Source organism: Coregonus lavaretus, assembly GCF_964263955.1.
Source record: "Coregonus lavaretus genome assembly, chromosome: 24".
Taxonomy (NCBI): Eukaryota; Metazoa; Chordata; class Actinopteri; order Salmoniformes; family Salmonidae; genus Coregonus; species Coregonus lavaretus.
This window is the reverse complement of record NC_140011.1, coordinates 17795186-17811764: the sequence shown is the minus strand read 5'-3', so window position 1 is coordinate 17811764 and position 16579 is coordinate 17795186. Positions and strand designations below refer to the sequence as shown.

General features: G+C 44.1%; 1 protein-coding gene across 1 annotated transcript in view; it reads right to left on the bottom strand.

The window, feature by feature from the left end:
* LOC311099282 (voltage-dependent N-type calcium channel subunit alpha-1B-like) overlaps positions 1-16579 on the bottom strand; it is a gene marked incomplete at both ends in the record, with an annotated part of 253927 nt that overhangs the window by 16421 nt on the left and 220927 nt on the right. The window contains 11 exons of the mRNA XM_084139992.1: positions 220-383; positions 796-956; positions 1406-1513; positions 1973-2078; positions 5951-6047; positions 10783-10910; positions 11204-11354; positions 11592-11683; positions 12667-12732; positions 13291-13407; positions 14346-14429. Of these exons, the coding sequence (XP_083996118.1) occupies positions 220-383; positions 796-956; positions 1406-1513; positions 1973-2078; positions 5951-6047; positions 10783-10910; positions 11204-11354; positions 11592-11683; positions 12667-12732; positions 13291-13407; positions 14346-14429 (1274 nt within the window). The remainder of the gene's footprint in view (positions 1-219; positions 384-795; positions 957-1405; positions 1514-1972; positions 2079-5950; positions 6048-10782; positions 10911-11203; positions 11355-11591; positions 11684-12666; positions 12733-13290; positions 13408-14345; positions 14430-16579) is intronic.

Here is a 16579-nt window from a genome sequence, read left to right as displayed (position 1 = left end):
GTATGAAAGCCAACGGTCCAATATTCTAGAACACTGCTGTGAGGACACATACATGTTTTGGACTCTGATAAGCACTTAACATTGACCACTACTACGTCTACCTGCTTTCCTTCTTGTGTACAGTAGTGTATTTACCATGTATCTATACATTTTTATTGATGAGTGTATCTATACAAAGACTGTATATCTGCTAAGAAAAACATATGGGCAGGCACTCACACTGTGTCCCCATTGGTTAGAGAGGTGGTGGCGGGTGGGGGCTCTGGCTGAGGCTCTGGTTCAGGTTGTGAGGGGGGCGGGGGCTTGGCAGTGGTGATTGGCGTCTCCTCCTGCATATGGGTCATGGGCATCATGGGGCGGAAGAAGGCTGCACCCTTTTTATTCTGCAGGAGACACAGAGAGATTTCTAGTCATCTGGACCGCACAGCAGCTTTTCTCACCAGAATCAAGTAGAGGTAGTGACAAATTCAATGGATTTGGAGCCTATTATGCGCTAATAATTTGTCCCCAAAAGAACACCATAGCACCCAATGCCTTTTTGTCTGAATGGGTAGATTTATCTCAGGAGCATCCATGAGATTCAGTCCCATGCTCGAGTGCATTTTTGGGGCCCATAGAGTTGGATAGAGGGCTCACTTGCCACAAAGCCTGTTTTAGCATGGGAAGCGCCGTTGACGACTTTCAACATTTTGAAGAAATGGAGATAGCCCTCAATGGTGCAGCCCATGCTGTCTCAGAAGCAATTATGACAAAGATGAGCCCTCTTTCCAACTCTATGTTGGGGCCATATACTACCTTAATTGTCCCTGTGAAGTCCAGTCCCAGTTGCTGTTCCAGTCTCTTGGCCCGGTTCTGCTTGTAGTAGTCAAAGATCATGAGGGCAGCATAGACCTTCCCCACTGTCAGCTCTCGGTTTACAACCGCAAAGGGGCATATGAGCTCATTGAACTCATCAACTGAAAGGAGGGAAGGAAGGAGAGATGAAAAGTTGAAGCACTAGTTGTCTTCTCTCCACTACCACTAGATGGCAGTGGAGGAGCAGACAGAATGAGGGAGATTGTACTGTAATCAGGCCGTGTGTGTATGTGTGTGTGTGTAAACATAGCTCCCTCATACACAGAGTAAACTGAAGAGCAGTAGAAAGAGCAGAATGAGAAAACAGCCTGGCAGTTGAGCCTACAAACTCACTCAAGGGATGACTGGGTTTTGGTGAAGCTCAGTGCTCTGAAGATTATTGCCTGTCTTTTTTGTCTCTCTCAGTTCTCTCTCTTCTCTCTCTCTATTGCTCTCTATTTCAGTATCTCTTTCATGCTCTCTAACACAAACATAAAACATGTATGCACCGACACACACAGACACACACACACACACACACACACACACACAGACCACCAGTGTCGCTTACTTTTATATGGTGTGACCAGCAGGTCAACTGTCTTCTGAGGCAGGTTGGGCCAGACTCTGGAGAGCTCCTTCCTCAGGTCAGCGTCACACAGGCGCTGGGCCAGGACCCCTGAGGGGAGACACACTCATATGTCACATCACGTCCATCCACACTCATCAATCAGCAAACACTAATGTCCCACCCATAGAAATAGAATGAATAGAATAGACTTGGAACCTCTGACCATGGCAATTTGACTGGTAAACACAGATGCAATTCATTATTGCATCAATGACTTGAATGGGGACTCCTTTCTATTCATTCTAGTTCATTGGTCTCACCACTACCCATCAGACCTAGCAGGACAGGTTTTTAGGCCGCCACCCTCTCTTTTGAATTATTACGTATTATTCTTTATTTCTTTATATAAAAAATATACCTCCTTTTTTAATAATATTTGTAAAAATGTTTTATTCCATTTATGTTTTGCATTGATTTGCATTTCCCCTATTCCTATCGTATTATTGTGGTTGGAGTGTGTGTGTTTGTGTGTGTGTGTGTAAGGAGTTTAGGTCAGAGGTCACCGACCAGATGCCAGTTTGATCTCCAGAGCGGTGCGGATGAGAGCCATCAGAGTGGACGTGAAGTGCACCGTATTGTCATCGGCGATGGGCATGTTCATCTTGACCAATCGCTAAGGAGAATAGAAACCATGGTGAGGGCCCATTAGAACACCAATGTTAGCACCTGTTACAATCAATAGCTCTTTGGGCAGGTTCTGTGTGCTGGCTGTAGAATAGTTCCATGTTAACTGATGGAATTGAGACTGACAAGTCCTGCAGAGACTGAGACTGTCCTAATATGGACACCGTACATACAGTGAGAGTGATGTGGACTTCTGACAGCCAGTGGCTTGGATTAGTTTCAGTCCAGCACACAGAAGAGCTTTCCCAGCAGAATAACAACACAACACAAGACATCCGAGAGAGGAGAGAGAACGTTCAGAGCAACACTCCATGCAAATGGTAATGAGAAAGTCAGACTATGGGTCAAAGTCTGAGATGGACATTGAGAGTGACATGCATTACAAATCAACTGAATGTGAGTTTCACTCAGAGTGAAAAATGACAAGTGACAAAAAAGGGACGTAGTACCGATTTACTAGAAACCATGAGTGGTGTGGATGAAGAGTTAGCATTTTTCTGCATTACGTAATGATAGAAACAGTTCACGTCAACATCCTTCCAAGGCCCTGGAGGAGTATGTTTTAGTGCTGCTATGAAAGGATGAACGAATGAAGCCATATCTGTATTATCGGGACACACTCCTCCTCCTAGCCTCTTTTCATTGTTAGGCGGCTAGCAGAGCAGAGTGATAACCTCCATCGCAAATGACACCCTATTCCATAAATAGTGCATTAAATAGGGAATAGGGTGTCATTTGAGACTCAGTCGTAGTGACATACATGCATGTAGAGCTCCATGAAGGGCTAATGGGGAGGAAGGATGAGAATCATGCATACTTCACAGAGGGGAAGACTGGGACGGATGGATCCTATTGTCTTCAAGCCAAGTGGAGGGGAATCGCAGATGAGGCATGTGTGTGTGTGTGTGTATATGTGTGTGCGTGTGTGTGCAAGCAAGCCTCCCTTGAGCTCAAGAGAGCGTACTTCCATGCAGGAGCTATTACAATACAGGAGGAGAGGAGGAGTGGCGGAATAAGAGAAAGGGGGGGGGGGGGGGGGGGGAGAGAGAAAGAGAGAGAGAGAGAGAGAGAGAGAGAGAGATGGGACTCCACCTATGCATGCAGGGTCTGACATGTCATGTAGTGCCCACTAGGTCGAAAGGAAAACCACAGACACGTGAGGCCATCACACAAACATACAAATACTGTATGTACACATTCTGTCAAAAACATACGCACGCACACACTCACACACACACACAAACACACACACACACACACAGTGGAGTTAAGCAGATAAGAGGAACGAAAAATCCCCACACGGAGGACAAGAAAGGTAATTTAGCAGGGAGTCATAAACAGAGGGTGACAGAGGGACAACAGAGGAGTTATAAACAGAGGGTGACAGAGGGACAACAGAGGAGTTATAAACAGAGGGTGACAGAGTTGTCTCCGTGTTGTCTCCATGATGCTGTGCTGTTTGTTGGTACTTGGCTACCTGCCAAACGTTTCGCTTTTTACTTTTAATAACCGTTTAATCAAACTCTGTATTTAGCGACTTAGTTTTGTCTTCACTCAACTTTTTAATTGAACTTTTTCACCCCGGACGCTTTATATGGACAATGATCTGCAGGATCTCCACCAGCCGAAGAGAAGTAACATTATGCCTTCTCATTGCAGTTGCTGTACTCATAATATGGAGGAGAGCTATCGCCTTATTGTGAGGATAGCCAAGTTGCAAGCCCGGCTTCAGCCGAAATCGTAAGCAAGGGCAATTTTAAGTGTAGGAAAGGGTCTGTGCTACCAGTAAGTACAGGTAGTAGTGTTAACCCTCTGCTCAGTCCCCTCAGCCGGACAATTTTCTCACGGCTTCTGGAAAGAAATGCTGTTTGTATGCTCAACCGGTGTCGCTCATTCAGCCGATAGAAACTGTCAACCGGTTTTCCCCACTAAGAAACGAGTCGGAGTCAGAGCCTGAGCCTTCTCAGATCTCTCCACCACCCGTTACGGGGTCTGAGCCACCGAAGCCTCCCACCATTAGCGGCGACAAATTTAAAACCCTAGCGACTCCATTACTCACAATATTAGACTCGCAGTTCGTCTCTGTGGATAGTATGTCCGATGATAAATCAATGGTATGTTTCGGTGTTCTTCAAGGTTCTGTTCTAGGACCACTATTGTTCTCACTTTATATGCTACCTCTTGGTGATGTCATTTGGAAATACAATGTCATTTTTCACTGCTATGCAGACGACACACAGGTGTACATTTCAATGAAACATGGTGAAGCCCCAAAACTACCTACCCTGGAAGGCTGTGTTTCAGACATAAGGATGTGGATGGTGGCAAATGTTTTACTTTTAAATTCGGACAAAACAGAGATGCTAGTTGTAGGTCCCAAGAAACAGAGATCTGCTGTCGGTTCTGACAATGAATGTTGATGGTTGTACAGTCGTCTCAAATAAAACTGTGAAGGACCTCAGCGTTTCTCTGGACCCTGATCTCTCTTTTGATGAACATATACAAATATTTCAAGCTTTGTAACATTGAAAAAAATCTGAAACGTTTTGTCCAAAAATGATGCAGAAAAGCTAATCCATGCTTTTGTCACTTCTAGATTAGACTACTGCAATGCTCTACTCTCCGGATACCCGGATTAGGCGCTAAATAAACTTCTGCTAGTGCTAAATACGTCTGCTAGAATCTTGACAAGAGCCCAAAAGTTTGATCATATTACTCCAGCCATAGCCTTTCTACACGTGATTCCTGTTAAGGCTAGAGCGGATTTCAAGGTTTTACTGTTAACCTACAAAGCATTACATAGACTAGTTCTACTTATCTCACCGATTTGGTCCTGCCGTACATACCAACACAACAAGACGCAGGCCTTGACAGAGGGACAACAAAGGAGTTATAAACAGAGTTTGACAGAGGGACAGAGACACACAGGAACCACTGCATTCATTAAGGAGGGAGTTGAGCGAAATGCATTTTCCACAACAGCAAAGAAGAAAGAAAAATGAAAGAAAATAAGAAAGTAAAAAAGAGGGAAAAAAAGCTTCGCTCTAGTGCATCGCGTCTCTCTCTCATTTCTCCCTGTACATTAATCTCTCTAAAGCAGGAGTTATATTTGGAGACCCCACACACGTCAGATCCAACTAGTCGCTTGGCAGACGTTTTTATCCAGGGCACGGCTAGGGCTGTCTTAACCATGATTCATCTAGACAGTTGTGTACACGCTGGAGCCACTCATAGTAAGTACCACACTCAGAGGTAAATGCCACACACAGAGTGTACCTGAGGGCTGAACCAGATTTACCTTGGTCCACAATACAAGCTCTCTAAATACTGCCGCTCAACACAGCACAGCCCATAGAGTATAGAATGGAGAAGAGGGGAAAGGTATATTACTCTACCATATGACTCTAATTATGTGACAATGGCATGTTTGGTTAAAACAATAAGAAGAAAAGGTCCTAAGAATGTGTCAGATGATGACATCAAAGTAAAATCAGTGATTTTTCAAAACCTGCGACGAGTTTCTAGCTAACTTCATGGTAATAGTGTGGCTTGTGTCAACTGTCCGTCTTAATTTCTTCTTAGTTTAACATAATGAAAACATAGTCTAAAAACAAAACAAGTCTAAATGGCCAGACAGAGAAGTGAGCACACTAAACGCCAAAAGCTGTGAGGGGGCAGAAGGCAGAAGAGAACGTCACAAACAGACAGAAAGAGCAACAACGAGGACAAAACAAGAGCCCAGCAGGAAGTGGCTGTGACAGTCTGACAGAAGCCGGGAGATACAGGACAGGTGGGAGTGAGAGGCAGAGGTGAGAGGAAGATTGCTGGGGGAGGAAGGGAGAAGAGAGGGAAAGGGTCTACCTTGTAGGCGATTCTGGGCGGGCATTTCTTTCCCAAACCTAGTGGAGGGGACATGTGGCGGAGCATCTCATACATATCAAGGTAGGTCATACGGCCACTTCACAGGGGAAGATGTCACAGGAGACCACAGAGGTCAGAGAGAGGGATGGAGGTATCCAGATAAGGTTGAAGGAGGAGGAGGGAGTTAGAAATGACCAAAAGAAGATGGTAAAACAGAAGAGAAAATGACAAAAACAGAAATCTGTGTTATTTTAGATTTCCAGTGCAGTGGATTCCAGGGCAGTGGATTCCAGGGCGGGATCTCATCCCTGTCCTGCCTAAGACAGGGATGGATCCCAGGATTGGACAGGAGGAGGGTGGGGTGTTTTCCGGGAATTCCCTGAGGAGAGATGTCGGGATGGCAGGATCATGACGTTTGATTGAGACATGTACAGTATATATAGAGTATGTCAGGGGGAGGTTGTGGCGTCACTGTTTAGATGTCATCTGTTTCTGCATGCTACGAGACATCAGCGGTAACCAAATTGAACATTGGAAACAAAGCACACAATGCTCATAACCTTTACTTTACTCTGTGTGTGCAGTGGTTCAAACAGTCTCTCGGGCCAACTTCGAGACAACCATATAGGCATACTGCATACAGCATACTGTGCTATATTCAGTATGGTGAAAAAAGAGCTTTATGGTGAAGCCTGGCCAGTATATTGTAATTAGACCTACATTGTGGCATTGTTTTCCTTAGTTGCCATGGTTACCCACCGGCCGGTTAGTATGGAAGGTGTATGCTTGTGTGTGTGTGGTGGAATCTCTGGCACTAGGAGTCATTCACAGTCACTCATTTTCCACTTCCACCACATCCCATTATGATTAAGGGGTGTGTGGGGTTGCAAACCTTGTAGGCCACCCTATTAGGGCACTTCTTCCCTAAGCCGAGAGGAGGCGAGATAAAACGCAACAATTTGTACATATCCTGATAGCATATCCTTCCGCTGTAAAATACACAGGTTAAAAGAGGTTAGAACACAAACACAACCATTTCTGCTCCTATTACATTATATCCTCCATTGCATGCATTCATGGTCATTTAATAAAGCACACCTGTAGATATAGTGCATACAGTTGAAGTCGGAAGTTTACATACACTTAGGTTGGAGTCATTAAAACTCGTTTTTCAACCACTCCACAAATTTCTTGTTAACAAACTATAGTTTTGGCATGTCGGTTAGGACATCTACTTTGTGCATGACACAAGTAATTTTTCCAACAATTGTTTACAGACAGATTATTTCACTTTTAATTCACTGTATCACAATTCCAGAAGTTTACATACACTAAGTTGACTGTGCCTTTAAACAGCATAGAAAATTCCAGAAAATGATGTCATGGCTTTAGAAGCTTCTGATAGGCTAATTGACATCATTTGAGTTAATTGGAGGTGTACCTGTGGATGTATTTCAAGGCCTACCTTCAAACTCAGTGCCTCTTTGCTTGACATCATGGGAAAATAAAAGAAATCAGCCAAGACCTCAGAAAAAAAATGTGTACACCTCCACACCTCTGGTTCATCCTTGGGAGCAATTTCCAAACGCTTGAAGGTACCACATACATCTGTACAAACAATAGTATGCAAGTATAAACACCATGGGACCATGCAGCCGTCATACCTCTCAGGAAGGAGAATCGTTATGTCTCCTAGAGAAGAACGTACCTTGGTGCGAAAAGTGAAAATCAATCCCAGAACAACAGCAAAGGACCTTGTGCAGATGCTGGAGGAAACAGGTACAAAAGTATCTATATCCACAGTAAAACGAGTCCTATATCGACATAACCTGAATGGCCGCTCAGCAAGGAAGGAGCCACTGCTCCAAAAACGCCATTAAAAAAGCCAGACTACGGTTTGCAACTGCACATGGGGACAAGGAACGTACTTTTTGGAGAAATGTCCTCTGGTCTGATGAAACAAAAATAGAACTGTTTGGCCATAATGACCATCGTTATGTTTGGAGGAAAAAGGGGGTCGCTTGCAAGCTGAAGAACACCATCCCAACCGTGAAGCACGGGTTGTCAGCATCATGCTGTGGGGGTACTTTGCTGCAGGAGGGACTGGTGCACTTCACAAAATAGATGGCATCATGAGGAAGGAAAATTATGTGGATATATTGAAGCAACATCTCAAGCAACATCTCAAGACATCAGTCAGAAAGTTGGTCCTCTGTAGCTCAGCTGGTAGAGCACGTCGCTTGTAACACCAGGGCAGTGGGTTCGATCCCCGGGACCACCCATACACAAAAATGTATGCACGCATCACTGTAAGTCGCTTTGGATAAAAGCGTCTGCTAAATGGCATATTATTATTATTAAGTTAAAGCTTGGTCGCAAATGGGTCTTCCAAATGGACAATGACCCCAAGCAGGTGTGGCAAAATGGCTTAAGGACAACAAAGTCAAGGTATTGGAGTGGCCATCACAAAGCCCTGACCTCAATCCTATAGAAAACTTGTGGGCAGAACTGAAAAAGCACGTGCGAGCAAGGAGGCCTACAAACCTGACTCAGTTACACGAGCTCTGTCAGGAGAAATGGGCCAAAATTCACCCAACTTATTGTGGGAAGCTTGTGGAAGGCTACCCGAAACGTTTCACCCAAGTTAAACAATTTAAAGGCAATGCTACCAAATACTAATTGAGTGTATGTAAACTTCTGACCCACTGGGAATGTGATGAAAGAAATAAAAGCTGAAAGAAATAATTCTCTCTACTATTATTCTGACATTTCACATTCTTAAAATAAAGTGGTGATCGTAACTGACCTAAGGAATTGTGAAAAACTGAGTTTAAATGTTTTTGACTAAGGTGTATGTAAACTTCCGACTTCAACTGAATATACAAAACAGTAGGAATACCTTCTGCTGGGTTTTTCACACTCAACATTTTCTAGTGTGTATCAAGAATGATCCACCACCAAAAGACATCAAGCCAACTAGACACAACTGTGGGAAGTACCTTCCTAATACTGAGTTGCACCCCCTTTTGCCCTCAGAACAGCCTAAATTATTTGGGGCATGGACTCTACAAGGTGTCTAAAGCATTCCACAGGGATGCTGGCCCATGTTGACTCCAATGCTTCCCACAGTTGTGTCAAGTTGGCTGAATGTGCTTTGGGTGGTGGACTATTCTTGATACACGTGGGAAACTGTTGAGTGTGAAAAACCCAGCAGCGTTGCAGTTCTTGACACACTCAAACCGTTGCGCCTGGCACCTACTACCATACCCTGTTCAAAGGCACTTAAATATTTTGACACCCTCTGAATGGAACACATACACAATCTATGTCTCAATTGACTCAAGGCTTAAAAATATTTATTTAACCTGTCTCCTCCCCTTCATACACACTGATTGAAGTGGATTTAACAAGTGACATCAATAAGGGATCATAGCTTTCACCTTGATTCACCTGGTCAGTCTATGTCATGGAAAGAGTTCCTAATGTTTTGTATACTCAGTGTATAAATAACAAGCTTACCTATCTATAGTCATATATGACTACATGGTTACTGGGAGGTTATAAGTCTGTGTCCCAAATTGAACCCTACTTTTGACTCTGGTCAACATGAAGGGAATAGGGTGCCATTTGGGACCAGTGGAGGCTGCTGAGGGAAGGACGGCTCATAATAATGGCTGGAATTGAGCGAATGGAATGGCATTAAACACATGGAAACCATGTGTTTGGAGTATTTGATACCATTCCACTGATTCCGCTCCAGCCATTACCACGAGCCTGTTCTCCCCAATTAAGGTGCCACCAACCTCTTGTGTTTGGGACGTAGCCTAAATCATGATTCCTCCCCCTCAATGGCTGTCTCTAACATCAGAGGGCTACAGGTGATGAGACTGAGCAACACAGTCTGGATCTATGACCCAAATGGCACCCTATATAGTGCAATACCTCCCGAGTGGCGCAGTGGTCTAAGGCACTGCATCGCAGTGCTAGCTGTGCCACTAGAGATCCTGGTTCGAATCCAGGCTCTGTTGTAGCTGGCTGCGACCGGGAGACCCATGGGGTGGTGCACAATTGGTCCAGGGTAGGGGAGGGAATGGCCGGCAGGGATGTAGCTCAGTTGGTAGAGCAAGGCGTTTGCAACGCCAGGGTTGTGGGTTCGATTCCCACGGGGGGCTAGTATGAAAAGATTAATGTATGTACTCACTAATTGTAAGTCGCTCTGGATAAGAGTGTCTGCTAAATGACGTAAAATGTAAATGCAATACTTTTGACTAGGGCCCATCGGGAATAGGGTGGCATTTGGGACATCTCATCCTGATGCATCTCAGCCAAACTTTTTATTTTTGCTCTTAGAGTTTCAGTATTTCTCAATAGTGTCTGGTGAAGACTTTGGAAAGCAGTGGAGCTAGATAAAGCTGTGACTGTGTGATTTAAATAGTTTCTTCCCCCTCCACAATGACAGACAGAGAGGAGCTTTAGAGCCGCCAGCTTAGTGAGGGGAGCCTTGCGGATGGTGAACGGAGTTGAGCGGAGTGGAACCATGGATTTACATGCATCAGTCTGCCTGTGGGGCCCTAGTCGGCACTCCAGGGCCCATCTTAACGTCACTCAGACGCGCCCTCCCTGACCGTCAAACGTCGTCAAACGTCACAGTCATCCCACTGGAACTTAGAGCCATCTTTGTCGTGTCAACGTCTATTTACTATACCCTTGACTACCACCACCACTTCCACCCCTCATCTCCTCCCTTCACCTCTTCACTACTGAACATGAAACTGATGCTGTCTTGACAAAGGGAAAACAATTTCACCTGTAGGAGGATTAACGATACGTACCAGGCAGCAGGGTCGTACTCAGCCCAGACGCGGATAAATTCGTCCAGGTGGTGAGGCCCCAGGATGGAAGCGTCTCTGGTTAGGTACTCAAAGTTGTCCATGATGACCGCCACAAAAAGGTTGAGCATCTGGAGGGAGAAATAGGGAGGTAGAGAGGTGGGAGGTAAGAGTTGTGGTCAAGTTGTGGTCAACAACATTGTATCAGAGAGGACTCAAATTGCCAACAAAAAGGGACTGACCAATAATAATTGGACCATTTCATCCGAGTAAGAGAGTGTATGTGAGTACTGTGCAGGTAATGTGTATGCATATGTGAGTAGATAATGCATGGGTCTGTATACTGAATGGTTATTCATTGCTGATCATTGGTAATTCATTGGTCATTATGAATGGTAATTCATTTGTGATGGCCCATACTGACCAGGAAGGAGCAGAGGAAGATGAAGGAAACAAAGTAGAAATAAGCAAAGTCACTGCCGCACTCCTTCCCTCCAGACCCTGACAGTTTATCACACGGACGGTTACTCAGACACGACAGCATGATCTCATGCCACGCCTCGCCTGTTGCACTCCTGCGACACACACACACGGACACAGACACACACACACAAACAAACACATGCAATGTAAGCACTGTATATCCATCATTGGAAACTGTACAGTAAATCCATCACAAACACCACCATGGGCAGAAGGAACTACATGGCTATTTTACTACATTACATTGCAATATAAAGAACAGACCGATATGTGAGAAAACGTCTAATAGAATAGGAAGAATATGGAGAACGTGGGGGAGGCTTGGTCACCTGAACAAAAGCATCAGAGCCTGAAAGAATGTCTGGAAGTTGTTGTGGTGGTTGATGGCCGATTCCTCATTCAGCTCAATGTTTCCAAACACCTGAAGGAAGCAGAAAGCGCCAGCATAGCAGTTAGAGGGATTCCCTGTATGCTATCTATGGTTTCGTCCCAAATGGCCCCCTATTCCCTATATAGTGCATGACTTTTAACCAGAGCTTTATGGGTCCTGGTAAGAAGTAGTGCACTATGTAGAGAATAGGGGGCCATTTAAGACACACATACTGTATGTGTGAATAAGCAATGGGCATGTGATTTGTATAAGGAAGAGCTAGAGCTGAATGTATCAGCATTTGCAGGATTCGATATGATGTAATGTTATCTCCGAAAAACACAGTAGCCACTTTTGCCAGGAATCAGTATTTTTCTCAAATCGTGCCAGGGACTGTGAGTGTGTGTGTGTGTGTGGGCGGGGGTGAAGCATAGAAGGCATAGTGATTATGTTGTATAGCTATCTAGAGATGTTGATAATCTAATAACATGAGAATCCAACGACATGATGATGCCCTCTATTCTACCCAAGTCTACACTTATAGGGTACCTCCCAAATGGCACCCTATTCCCAATATAGTGCACTACTTTTGATATTCCCTCTATAGTGCACTACTTTTGACCAGGACCCATTTGGTATGTAGTGTGCCATTTGGGATGCACAGTTAGTCCTGATGATAACAAAGAGCCAGATAAGCTTCTGTTGGTTCCCTGTTTAATTGGGAAGTGAAGTTTGTCACTCATTATGGGGGGGGGGGGGTTGGTGTCCTGATCCAGCCCTCTGGGGCACCACAGTCATTAAACAGCATCGCTGATTAAACGACGGCTCTTTTATCAGAAGACACAATTACCATTGATTTACAATGCAATGCTAATATAGTGGATGGAACGTACCCTCATTGTGCATACAATTCATCAATTTTACAATTTGGCTATCACCATTGCTTCCTTTTAAATGAGCAATCAACTCTAAAGGTTGGATCCATCTGTTAAAGAGGAGTGTGCGTGTCCGTGTGTGTGTATGTTATTACTCACCTGCATGCCGATGATGGCATAGATGAAGAAGAGCATAGCGATGAGGAGGCAGACGTAAGGTAGGGCCTGGAAATAGAAAACACACACAAGATAAATTAAAATCCCAGTGAGGTTTAATAGTCTTATTTATGGAACAGAGCAGCCAACTTTAGCCGCAGAGTTGATTTCCTTAATCACATATCCCAGACAAGGGAGGGGAAAACATTCATCGCAATTAGAGACACACCTTTTAACACTGCAGCAACTATCCATTTTCATAGGGGCTTAAAAGCTCTCATCACCACACATTTAACCTGCTATCAGATTAACTACTGCTGGCAATGCCCTTGTTTTCTGTACCACAAAACTTTTATGGGAGGCTCCATAGAACAAACTTATTTAAGACTCCAAATAAACATAAATATCACTCCAAAGACCCATTAAATGAAATCAACCAAAAAAATGTCCTTATTGTATTTCCTTATTTCCCCTTACAGTTCGATATGCTTATGGTTATTGCAACATAATGAATAGGCCTAACATTCATTCAAATCACTACAATTGATCAGATGAATACCATGTAATTCTCAACTCTAAGGACAAACCAAAGGGTGAAAGGTAAGAGGTCAGGGGTCAGTGACTCACCTTGAAGGACTGGACAAAGGTCCATAGCAAGATGCGGATGGTATAGCCCTGCCTCAATAGCTTGATGAGCCTGGCCGCCCTGAACAGCCTTAGGAAACTCAGGTTGATCAGCTTGTCCTGCAGGAGGAGACACAAACTGTTCATTCAAACTGGTCCTGGAATAGATCTAGGTTACACTAAGAATGGCTGTGGTTAGCAAGGGGGATCAGTGAAGCAGATCCAATTTCAGTGAAGTGAAGAGTGTCTCCCTATCCATTTATGTAACTGCTTCAAGTAATTTAAGAACTATTGCACCACATAACATAAATGTATTAAGGAAAAAGTTAGGACCAAGACCAAAAGATAGACTGGTCACCAAAGGAATAGTCAAAAGCAGCGGGAACAAGAAAAGTCACTTACCGTCTAGAGCAACCCATAGTGTCAGAGAGGGGGCAGAGGTTGGCAGAGTGATGGCACAGGTCAGGCGCCAGCAAAGACATAGCAGAAGATGGAAACACAGTGAGAGAAAGAGAGAGAAAAACCAGAGAGAGAGAGAAGAAAAAGACTGACAGTCACATGGAGAGAAATCCCACAAAAAAGAGACTTCTTCCACAAAGAGCGTTAAACAGTAAACGGACTACTCCAATCCACTTTAGTGCTACTGTGCTGCAATCTGCACAGAGGCTCTTCCTGATCCCAATTTCAAACTCTGCCTGCCACTTCTGTCTGTCCCCCAGCTCCATACTAATCCATCCAGCAGGATACACTGAATACTCCCGGCAGGCAGCTCTCAGCTATCCCCAGCAGCTTTCTAGGAGGATCTGCTGCTGGCTTCCACTGAATACCTCACCACGAGTACTGTAACTGGGTTAAACCTTGTGAAATTACTTTCCATTGAAAACATTCTCCTTCAAGGAGTAAAGTTATTATGAGTGAAGGCATACAGGCAGGACAGCATATAGGAGAATCCCTTTTGGCTGATGTCTTTACATATAAGAAGTTGAATGGGCACATGGTACTGTAGCAGCTCTTACATGAAGTAAGATACTGTATAGGGACATGGTAGCAGTGTTTACCTTAATCTCTGTGACCAAGATGTCCGTGATACTCCCCAATACTGTCACAAAGTCAAACACGTTCCAGGCTGCCTTCAGGTAATTCTGCAAACAGGGGAAGAGAGAGGAAGAGAGAGAAGAGAGAGAGAGAGAGAGAGAGAGAAGGATAAATATGTTTTACTGTAATTAGTACCACACCCTTGCTCTTCAAATTATTTTCTCTCAGGCCACTCTCTACAGAACATGTCTTCTAAGCTCCTCAAATGAGGCAGCTTTTAATGAGTTGGTTTGAGTTTTATTAAAGGGCCATCCATCTATAGCCTACAGTGTGTCACTAACTCCACGACACACACAAACATGCTTACATTCCCACACTGTCTTACAGACTAGGGATGGGCAGTTGGCCTTTTTTGTCTGTTCAAGTACTCGTATGATTATTTTTCGAGTACTCAAGTACTCCAATAATTAAAAAAGCTATTTTTAGAACAAGGGTGGCACTGAAAAAAAATATGTGTGCATTTATCTATATGCCAACAATGAGCAACAATGCCGGATTTATCATAACCTTTACAGATAACAAGTCCTAATTGCAAGTGCCATTTATGATTCATTTATTCAAACTGTAATATCAACTGGTTATATTACACTGAATAAAAATATAAACGCAACATTTAAAGTGTTGGTCCCATGTTTCATGAGCTGAAATATAAGATCTCAGAAATGTTCCATACGCACAAAAACCTTATTTCCCTAAAATGGTGTGCACAAATTTGTTTACATCCCTGTTAGTGAGCATTTCTACTTTGTCAAGATAATTCATCCACGTGACAGGTGTTGCATATCAAGAAGGTGATTAAACAGCATGATCATTACACAGGTGCACCTTGTGCTGTGGACAATAAAAAGGCCACTCTAAAATGTGCAGTTTTGTCACACAACACAATGTCACAGATGTCTCAAGTTTTGAGGGAGCATGCAATTGGCATTCAGACTGCAGGAACGCCCAACAGAGCTCTTGCCAGAGAATGTAATGTACATTTCTCTACCATAAACTGCCTCCAATGTCGTTTTAGAAAATTTGGCAATACGTCCAACCGGCCTCAGAACCGCAGACCACGTTTAACCATGCCAGCCCAGGACCTCAACATCCGGTTTCTCCACCTGTGGGATCGTCTGAGACCAGCCACCCGGACAGCTGATGAAATTGTGGGTTTGCACAACCGAAAAATGTCTGCACAAACTGTCAGAAACCGTCTCTGGGAAGCTCATCTGCGTGCTCGTCGTCCTCACCAGGGTCTTGACCTGACTGCAGTTCGGCGTCATAACCGACTTTAGTGGGCAAATGCACACCTTTGATGGTCACTGACACGCTGGAGACGTGCGCTCTTCACGGATGAATCCCGGTTTCAACTGTACCAGGCAGATGACAGACAGCGTGAATGGCATCGTGTGGGCGAGCAGTTTGCTGATGTCAACGTTGTGAACCACTGCCCCATGGTGGCAGTGGGGTTATGGTATGGGCAGGCATAAAGCTACAGACAATGAACAAAACTGCATTTTATTGTGGCAATTTGAATGCACAGAGATACCGTGATGAGATCCTGAGGCACATTGTCGTGCCATTCATCTGCCGCCATCACATCATGTTTAAGTATGATAATGCTCGGCCCCATGTCTCAAGGATCTGTACACAATTCCTGGAAGCTGAAAATTTCCCAGTTCTTCCATGCCCTGCATACTCACCAGACATGTCACCCATTGAGCATGTTTGGGATGCTCTGGATCGACGTGTACGACAGCGTGTTCCAATTCCCGACAATATCCAGCAACTTCACACAGCCATTGAAGAGGATTGGGACTACATTCCACAGGCCACAATCAACAGCCTGATCAACTCTATGCGACGGATATGTGTCACACTGCATGAGGCAAATGGTGGACACAACAGATACTGACTGGTTTTCTGATCCATGCCCCTATATATATTTTTAAGGTACTGTATCTGTGATCAACAGAAGCATATCTGTTTTCCCAGTCATGTGAAATCCATAGATTAGGGCATAATTTCAATTGACTGATTTCCTTATATGAACTGTAACTCAGTAAAATCTTTGAAATTGTTACATGTTGCATTTATATTTTTGTTCAGTGTATATCGTGGAACACAATCTTCAAAAAGGTAATAACCTCAGCAGTGTGGTGCTTGCTTGTAGATGCCTATGGCTGTGCAATGGCATAGCCTGGTTTTGTTAATT